This window comes from Loa loa, assembly GCF_000183805.2.
Source record: "Loa loa unplaced genomic scaffold supercont3.78, whole genome shotgun sequence".
NCBI lineage: Eukaryota > Metazoa > Nematoda > Chromadorea > Rhabditida > Onchocercidae > Loa > Loa loa.
In genome coordinates, this window is record NW_018108258.1 from 57,736 (window position 1) to 67,357 (window position 9,622).

Consider the following 9,622-nt stretch of genomic DNA (forward strand, 5'->3'; position numbering starts at 1 on the left):
ACTAATTTCGCTCACCTGTGTGTAATCACTGATTACCACCAGTTATAAGAATATTATTATTAATTATAGTAAATTACTAATTACAAAAGCAATCACTAATTATAGTAATGATTACCTGTGAGGTTTCCGTAGTATTTTGACTTTGTTTTTAGTTCGTGATTTCTTTGGTCTGAATTTTTCGCTTTGACTGAGAGTATCAGTTGTCGAACTTTTTTTTGCCACTTTTTACTTTTCCTATAGGCTAAAATTTCTTTTTGTGAATTAAAACAGGTATAGATTTCACGAAGAATGAGAAGGTAATTAATTAATTGAAGTAATTGATTAGTTAAAAAAAATTATAAAAATACAAGAAGGATAGGTGTAAAGATTACAATAGTTATTAATCTTAAAGAAAGGAAGAAAAAAAAAGTGAATTAACTTTAAAGAGAGGAATAGAAAAGAAATTAAGTTAAGATAAAAAGCGGTACTTTCCGTTGTGGTCGAGGACCATCACAATTAATTAACGAAACGGTGAATAATAGCAATGGAAGAATGATAAAACAGATTAATCCTTGTAGGATAATTATCAACATTGCTGTATTCGCCGAATTCTTTCAAACAGAAAATTTAGAAAAATAGAAGTTTAAATTGATAGAAGTGATTATCTTCACTGTAATTCTTACATTTTATAGTATGCTTGAAAATTTTGCATAAATTATTCTATGGTAAGTTATAATTTTGAATAAATTTGTATATTTTGAAAAACTGTAAAATTTTGAATTTTTAAAACATTGAGTTAAGGAGAAAGTGTCATTTTTTAATTCATATTTGTAACTGAAATTTAAATTTTGCAATTTCCTTTTTATTTAGTACTATTAAAAAGATTTGCATATTATACAAATTTATTAGTAACTATAAAGTGACATCAACAATTAGGATGTTACACTTTCTAGTTTTCCTTGATTGAGTGCTTGTACTTACAAAATTGTTGTTTGATTCCGGATGGATAGCGAAGAAGAGGAGGATTTCGGTCTTAAACCGGTTAAAATATTGATTGCTTGGATTTCTAATATTTTGTTCTAGTAACTTTTGTTGGCCAAAATCTCTGAGTTTTTTTCTGGTAAACTAGTTTTTGCATTCAGGGCTCAGTAATTGAATCATCTCATGCAAAGTATACAATTGATAAATTGCTTGGTGAAGGTGGTTTTGGAGCTGTATATCGTGTCCATGATTCCAACAATCCAAGTCTAGAATACGCTTTAAAAGTGGAACGGAAACTTGAAACACGTAAAGATTCCAAACTCAAGATGGAGGTACGAAATCTCGCTGATATTATCAACCAAGCTGATAATATTTAACTTTTTGATGTTTTCAAATGACTAACTACTAGCGTTACTTTTGCTACGATACTTTTGATATGATTCCGGAATCCGACATCCGTATGATTGTAATATACACTTCCAGTTAATTCGATATCACATACTTATAACTGTTGATAATTTTCAATAATTTGAAAAACTCATTTTTACAGATTGCCATTTTGAAATTAGTCTCAATGGAACGAGCGGAAAAGTCACATTTTACAAAAATTATCGATCGAGGCAAAAAAGAAAAATTTTTTTTCTTGTTATGCAACTCGTTGGGAAATCACTTGCCGATCTTAAAGCTTTACGACCGCATAAGGTATTATTGCCATTAGCAGTTCAAAATAACAAAAATAGTATATAATCCATGTAATTGAGTAATTAAGTATTAAGCATAAATGTTATCATATCTATCACTGATCAGATAATAACCATATGGACACAATCGAAATAATTGATATTCACTGAATATCATATCATGATGTAATCTGATAATAGTAAGTATAAATAACAAATAAGTAAGAGAAATTTTTGCTAATCAATTTAAATTTAATTTAATCTTCAAAAATAATTTATTTGAAGTTTAAAATAGAAGATAAATAAGACAAAAAAAAAAAGTACAAGCTATGATTTTTGAAGATATCAAAATTTTGTTGATATAGTAGCAATGATGTGACATTGACTGATATAATAGTGTTAGTGACATTATGCTAAACAATAATCATTTGTACATTTGCAAATGAGTGTATTATGTAAATTTATGGAAGTCGAAATTTGAAATGAGGCGGAATTGTCATATAGGTATTCTCAATGCACACTGGTTTGGGCGCATCGATACAATGTCTGGAAGCAGTGGAGGATCTACACAAGCATGGTTTTATTCATCGAGATTTAAAACCAGCCAATTATGCAACCGGTCTTGGAGCTCAAATACGATGCGTTAGTTGTCGTAAAATTTCAACTTATTACCAAACAATTAACATAATTGAAATATTCTAATTTGAGCCCTATATTGATATTAAATTTCAGATCTATATTCTTGATTTCGGAATAGCACGACGAATTCTTAATGACAAAGGTGAAATCAAGACACCTCGTGTAACAGTTGGTTTCAAGGGTACTGTAAAATTTGCTCCTATAGCATGCCATAAACGAAAAGAACTAGGTCCAAAAGATGATTGTGAATCATGGTTCTATCTTCTTCTCGATCTTCTTGTCGTAACAGGTATGTGTCAATTATTTTTATAAAATTTACTAATATTTGCCATTTCTCTCTATTACCTGTCTATGTCTGCTCCCACAACTTTTCATGTTGAAAATTTTTTTGATAATAATTTAAGGCTTACCATGGAGGAAAATATCGGATAAGAATGAAGTATTGAGGGTAAAGGAAGAAAGTCGCATAAATCGAGATAAACTGTTGTACGGAATGAAATGCAAGGAAGAATTTGGCAAAATTTTAGAGTACATTGATTCGTTACATTATGAAGATCGTGTCGATTATTCGTACATCTATGAACTATTAAAAACAGTATCTTTTTATTGAACTATTCTATATTATTTTTATTTTTCATTAAGTCAAGTTTTATTCAATGCTACTTTTCATGATTAAGTAATTAGTAAGTTAATACGAAATTATATACGGCTTGATACTTATGTTATTAAGACAATATTACTTCACCATATTAATGATCAGCGATTATAATAGATCAATTCTTTGTTTAATGCTTAATTTAATTCTGGTAATTGATTGTGACGAAATTTTCAGTCATCAGTGATCTGTGATTGCAAATTGACCGATCCATATGACTGGGAGGATACAGCACGAAAGAAATGATTCCTATCTGGAAGTGATAAAATAAGTTAACTGCTTGGCAGTACGCTGAAGTGCTCTTTTTTCTTTATAATGTTACAAAATTATCTTTGATAGCTTACCAAAATCGTCAATTGAATTGCAAATTTAAAAACTAGAAATCTTCAATTGCCTATTAAAAATTGATATGCTTACAGTGATTGTTTAGCAATAAAATTGCATGAAGGAAAGAAATTTGAAGATCTTTTCTTATACGATTTTTGTTAACAACAAAAAATATGACAATTCCAAAACCGAAATTTCAAGTTCAGAATTCCGTAATCAGTCATCTATAACAGCAATTTAAACTTAAGAGTTCCATTCCACAACTGCACCATTACTTTGATATAAGCCAAAGAAGACATAGTTATTATTTTAACTACTCAGGAAGGAAAGTTAGGAAGGAAGTCATCATGGATATCTTTATCAAAACCTATCAAGCTATCAATTTTCGAGCCATTTAGTCTTTTACACCTGGAACAAAATACTATAATGAGTGGAATACATCCCGCTAACCGTTACCCAGCCGGAACAAAGTACTTGATAATTTTCCCAAGGTAATCTGCCTCCAATTTTCATGTTGGATATAAATTATAATATCGCCTCGAAGTATTTTATTATTTGCACCACTTAACTTGCAAATATATGTTTACCGCACTTTTGTCAATAACATTTAGCGTAGTGCTCAATGATGAATGTTAGAGGTATCTTTTCAAATGTTTCCTGAACTTTTCAAGTGTATACTGGGTATTCTCAACGATCATCACATTTTTTCTTAGAAAATTTGTACGAACCAGTAATGCATTTCTGAAAATTATAATAACTCCTCACAAAAAATTGCTCTCTTCATTTAGTGTTGTCCGCTTTTCGTCAATCCCTCCACATCTATCCATTTACTGCTTTCGGCAACAAACGCTACCGTGATATTTCTATGGTAGTTCTTTCCGTTGTTCATTTTCTTCTAATAGCTTTTATTGTTTCTGATTCTTCTGTGCCTTCCACATTCTCTGCAATCTCTCGTAACTCCTGTTTTTTTCAATAAAGATCAACAATCAAGAGAAAAACTAAGAAAAGGATTTCCAAAAATATCCATCTCTATAGCCGCATATCTACACATGATTATTTCAAACTGCTGGAATAGAAGTATGATTAAACTACAAGACTAAACAAACATATTAAACCCTACAACAAATATATTGAATGAAGTTGATGAGGTGAAAGGTCGTTTTTATTATAACGGACAGCACTTGGTGTCATAAAGTTCAATGCACTCAATAAAAAGTTTTACAGTTGCAATACTTATGCAGTGCTACAAATGCAATATAGCAAAATTTCTCCAATGATGAACATATCCATTAAGGCTGACGTTCAAAAAAATTTCCCGTTTTAAATAAGTTGCAACGATTATTCCAAAGGAAGTTAGGTATGCCTTTGTTCAATTTTGGAAGAAACAAAGACAATTTAGCGTTTTTTCTTCTTTTTGTCTTCAGGATGATCTTTAAATGATAGCAAATTTTTGATATCATTTAAAGACCGTCCTAAAGCCTGATGACATCACAGTCATGTATGTCTCAGGAGAAAACCAAGTTCTATGTTCATATAAGGATATCCCCGAACTCACGCTTTGTAAGACTTCACAGCAAACTACTCTACTACTCCACTAGAAAATTCCAGATATCCTAAGAAAAGCAAGTTAGAAACTCAAGAAAAGAGAAAAAAGTAGCATTAATAACAGTATAATCAACATATTGCCAACTTATGCGTAACTGCTAAACGTCTCTTTCACACATGAAAATACTAAACCGGTAATACAAAATAAAAATTTAGCATATAAAAAGCGTGCTAAGTGTATTTCTCAAATATCTTTTTAAATACAGATATATACATTTCGTTTTGAGTGTAAACAAATGAATCAATACCGCGACTTGTCGACATTGAGATCACAGTGCCATTTCTCTGATAACAAAGTAAATTTCTCTTTATCCACTGGTGCGCCCAATGCAGTTCGAAAGTATCACTTCACAAGATTTTTCTCGATCAAATCAACCGCTTCTACAAAACTCTCCACACAGTTCCTCGAAGCTTCAGGTATTTCCAATTCATCATCTGCAAAATTAGTTTTTAAATTACTAAAATTGGGAATAACATATGGTTAAATGTAATTTCATGCCCTTATTCAAATTTAATTTGCAAATTTTATTTGTAATAAAGACCGGCATCAATGAAGGATAAGAAGCAGATCAAATTCTTTTTTTTACTTGTAAACAACGACAAATACTGCCTAATTCATTAACCCTAATTTTAACGTCAAACTGCTACTGAAGCTTTTTGATACCATCATCCCTATGCAAACTACAACCAAATTATAGAAACTTATATAAAATCATAATTATATGAAATGAAATTGAGATGCAAGAGAAAAAGGAAGAAACCTTTACAATATTTGCCCGTTTTCACAAGAATCGCACGCATCCCAGCATTAATAGCTCCAAGAATATCATCTCGAACATCGTCACCAATCATTACAGCTTGTTGTGGTGCCAAAGATTCGTCGATACTAGCTAAAGCAGTTAAAAAGAACGCACGTTCTGGTTTACCGACCACCTGTGACTGAAGAAAAAAAAACTGTATTTGCAATGCATATATCGTGATTTTTTTTCTACTTTATGAAGAAAATGATAATAAATCGATCTAGAAAATAGCAAGACAATATATAAATTAAGCGAAACATACTGCAACACACAGCGCTAATAAAAAAGAGTTACCTTAACATCAGAAGCATATTCAAGTGCTTCTACGAAAGGACCTGGTCCCAGTGATAAACCATCTTTTTGTTTATAATATCGTCCTTTATGAATGGCAATCAGTTTCGCACCCTCTAGCAGTAACCGAAATGCTTCATTTAAAGACGAGAAAGTAAATTTTGAGGGAGCAAGTCCAACAACTACTGCATTCGGTTTCGTAATGTCGACATCTAGATCGTATTACCAACAGTTATCATTTAGATGTACCATAATAATTAACAGTTACTAATAATGAGGCAAAGGATGTAGACTTATTGAATATCTTACACAATGAAGAAGTAAATGGAAATACGATGGCAAATTAACTTACTTTTTAATAATACTGAATTAAATGAGGCATTTGATAATGTCTACCTGTGAAATCTTCAAGTGCAGCATTTTCTAGAAGTAACATTGGCCGTAGATTGTCTTTTTTGATGAGGTGTTTAGCGGCCAAAAGTGAAGTAAATATTTCCGATCGTTTAATTTCCAGTCCAAGCTTTGTAAGGCGTTCGTAAAGTCGATCCGCTGATTCCTGACCAAAAGTAAAATTAAACTCAAAAGGCATCTATGAATTTATCAATATTTTCACTTGAATTTGACCATTTTTCCATGACTGACGAATAGGGTCTAATGTCTAACAACAGCTATCATGCGGAAAGCAATAGGATAATTTTGAACAGTTCATTAATAAATCAAAGAAGCTGAAATAATAAGTGTTTAAGTATAAAATAATTTAGATTACAAATTTGCCTTGGCTCCTAGTAGAAATGATAGAATAAGAAGCATCATGGGCCTCACAAAATAATGATAAACTAATACCCATAAATAAACAAGATGATAAAAATATAATAAAAAAAGTTATAGGAGTGAAACTGAAAAAAGTTACGCAGCTAGGAAAATGTTCTATGATGGATTTTTCGAAATTCCGAAATCCTTAGAGGAAATTTCGTGCAATTTAGTATAGCAAATGCAAATTTACCAAACAAATTTATTGAAAATAAGCAGAAAATAAGTTAGAAGAGGCGCAATGTTTCATGAAATGTTATCAAAAAATGGAGTACCTTTGTTGTGTTAGTGACGAATTTGATAGCATAACGAGGATTGCGCCTTAATAGTTGTAAAGAAGTTAGAACTCCAGTGATACAAATATCCTCAACATGTAGTGTTCCAGACAAATCAATTAGTACAGCAATGCGTCCAAATGATACCATTTCGGCACGATCAAATCACCTAAACTTGCAAGTATGTTGGATAATCCTTTAAAAATTTGCTGTAAAATCACGTCATGTGTGGTTCAAGTTAGAATCGCTATGTGTGATTAAGAAGCAATTATTCGTTCTAACGTTTAACACAATGCAAAATGACAAGATTAACTGACAAGAAGTGAAATTAAAATAAATTTGAATGATCCTTTTGAATTAAACATTGAAAGGATAATTTTGTCGATACTTGTATAGCCTGAATAACTATCCAGTGGTAGTACGAGGAAAATGTATCGGAAAAGCGAGACGATATCGATTAGTACCAATAATATGAAATGAATACCAACATTCGAGAATTCAGAGCATAGGATATTAACGCTTTCCATGCGCCAAGAAGCTTTTCATAAATTTTCAATGGCTTGCTTGTCAAAGCAGTGTGTTAATGGATGAGAGCGCCGAGAAGTGGGTCAGTAGCGAAGAGTCGAAGCTTAACTGTGCCCTTGGTAGATGTGGTGATTGGGGTTGTAGGTTCGTGGCCTGAGACGGGATTTGGTACTACTTGTATTTTGGTCATAGACTCGTGGCCTGGAACGGCGTTCCGTACTACTTGTATTTTGATGCATTTAGGCCGTATAGAAGTGAAGTCTTTTCAAGTAACTGTGTTGTTGCCGTGAAGTGAGTAGAATTATTGGCGCAGTTGTGGTTAGGACTCTTAATATTGTGAACTAATTTACGAACTTGCTGATTGTAGTTTTCAATGTGATGATAATTACGCTCGTGACTGACGACCGGTCGTGCCGTATGTGAAATGTTTTAGTCTGAAATTATTCATTAAAGAAGTGGTAACATTAAATGCTTCCTCCATTGCAGATTCATTTAATTTAGAAGAGTTGGATACAAGCGTGGAAGTGAAAAAGTTAGGAATATGCAAAGATATGGGGGAAACGTCAAATGGCTTTTAATCACTGGAACAATACTTGTGACTAAATAAAGAAACTTCCTTCATTTTCTTTCTTTTCGATCAAAACTTTGACAAAGGCTATTTCAAACAAGCAGGACATTATTAGGAATGAAAAGAATTAAAAAAGTTCCTTTTTATTTCATTTCTTTCTTTGAAGGGACAGAACCAGTCCTCTGTAGAAGAATCAAGTTAAAATGTAATTCTTGCATTGTTGTTTCTTTCTTTTCTGATCATCTATTTTTCTTGGTCCAAATCATTTCTGTACTGCGATGCATTTAAGATATATTAAGATGAGTTGTTAAGACTCCAAACATATGAATTACATTCGACCTAAAGTTCAACTATTTTGAAGAATCTACTACACTTTGTCTCTTTAATTTCGAAAGTAATCGAAGGTTCTCATGTGCAGCACATGATTTCAAAATTTATTAATTGATAAGATAAGCAACCTTCCTGTCGTGCTTCTGCTGTTCTAATTACAGAGAATTTCCACTTATCTATTAATATGAGTATGCGTGTATATCCGCATGGTGAGATCTTTTCCATTGGTGTAATTACTTTTTGAAAGTGAAAAACATTGAATCATCGGTCGAAATGTAATAAACTGAAAAATACGAAGTTTTCTACCAGAGAATATGGTTCAAACTAACCGGTCGACACATTACACTATGCTAAAATATGCCGATGATATGTAGAGCTTTAGCAACAGGTAGCTGGTACTTTAGCTATTATTATTATAGTTGTAGTTAGAACATCATTTGAAGTTGCAACATCCAGCTGAACTGTCATTTTAGGAATTGGAAGGTGGCAGGTCACAGCGCAATATAATTCACATTTTGTTATATATATTTATACAGTTGCAATAAATAGCTTTATAAAAATGAATTTCAGTTTTAAAGAGAAAAAAACGAGAATCCCATTTTTGGGAATTCTTCGAAAATTATGCACAGAATCTTGAGAATCTATTTATAAAATTATGGTCCATATTTTATGGCTAGTACTTCAACTCTTTGTAGTGGGACGGTCAATAACATGACATGACTACAACATAACAATGCATACAATGAGAAGCTAAGCGGAAGTACAAGAAAGATTCTTCCTTTAATCATTGTCAATATACACACAAATTCGAACCATAAGATTTAATCAGAAATCGTGTTCACTCAGAATTACGCATACCTTTTAAATTGTATCTCAAATATGTAATTATTGTTTTAAGTCAAAAGTGAATCAGAAATGGAGTAATCGAAGTAGTACCTCGTCCTATAACAATTTACAAACCGCTTGCAAATGCAGACACGTAGGCAGTGACAGTGATTCCAGGTTAAAATCCGAATAAACAAACGGTTCGGAATTGAAAGGTGTCAAATAAGTGCCCATCATAATCAGCGTATTCTGAAACATTGTGCATCGATAAGTGTCTAAGAAATTTAAATCGAAGAAGCGGTAACTGGAAATTTTTGAATTTGAGATCATCT

At 32.0% G+C, this 9,622-nt stretch overlaps 5 protein-coding genes across 5 annotated transcripts in view; 3 read left to right on the forward strand and 2 right to left on the reverse strand.

Moving 5' to 3' along the window:
• Positions 1 to 981: 981 nt before the first annotated feature.
• LOAG_09827 (hypothetical protein) lies at positions 982 to 1,337 on the forward strand (the record flags this gene model as incomplete). Its single annotated transcript, XM_003145354.1, has 2 exons — positions 982 to 1,020; positions 1,122 to 1,337. 2 exons carry the CDS (start codon positions 982 to 984, stop codon positions 1,335 to 1,337), a joined length of 255 nt encoding a protein of 84 aa, XP_003145402.1.
• Positions 1,338 to 1,608: 271 nt separating this feature from the next.
• On the forward strand, positions 1,609 to 3,180 carry LOAG_09828 (serine/threonine protein kinase; the record flags this gene model as incomplete). Its single annotated transcript, XM_003145355.1, has 5 exons — positions 1,609 to 1,662; positions 2,145 to 2,282; positions 2,373 to 2,568; positions 2,684 to 2,874; positions 3,112 to 3,180. The coding sequence occupies 5 exons, from the start codon at positions 1,609 to 1,611 to the stop codon at positions 3,178 to 3,180; spliced, it is 648 nt and encodes a 215-aa protein (XP_003145403.1).
• Positions 3,181 to 4,764: 1,584 nt separating this feature from the next.
• Positions 4,765 to 7,192, reverse strand: LOAG_09829 (HAD-superfamily subfamily IIA hydrolase; the record flags this gene model as incomplete). The annotated part of the gene is made up of 5 exons (XM_003145356.2): positions 4,765 to 5,301; positions 5,628 to 5,805; positions 5,961 to 6,169; positions 6,354 to 6,513; positions 7,043 to 7,192. The coding sequence occupies 5 exons, from the start codon at positions 7,190 to 7,192 to the stop codon at positions 5,210 to 5,212; spliced, it is 789 nt and encodes a 262-aa protein (XP_003145404.1). The 3' UTR covers positions 4,765 to 5,209.
• Positions 7,193 to 7,625: 433 nt separating this feature from the next.
• On the forward strand, positions 7,626 to 8,205 carry LOAG_09830 (hypothetical protein; the record flags this gene model as incomplete). The annotated part of the gene is made up of 2 exons (XM_003145357.2): positions 7,626 to 7,711; positions 8,001 to 8,205. 2 exons carry the CDS (start codon positions 7,626 to 7,628, stop codon positions 8,143 to 8,145), a joined length of 231 nt encoding a protein of 76 aa, XP_003145405.1. The 3' UTR covers positions 8,146 to 8,205.
• A 1,114-nt stretch (positions 8,206 to 9,319) lies between these two features.
• Positions 9,320 to 9,622, reverse strand: part of LOAG_17456 (hypothetical protein) — a gene marked incomplete at its 5' end in the record, with an annotated part of 23,930 nt that continues 23,627 nt past the window's right edge. The window contains one exon of the mRNA XM_020450117.1: positions 9,320 to 9,539. Within this exon, the coding sequence (XP_020306252.1) occupies positions 9,408 to 9,539 (132 nt within the window). The 3' untranslated portion in view covers positions 9,320 to 9,407. The remainder of the gene's footprint in view (positions 9,540 to 9,622) is intronic.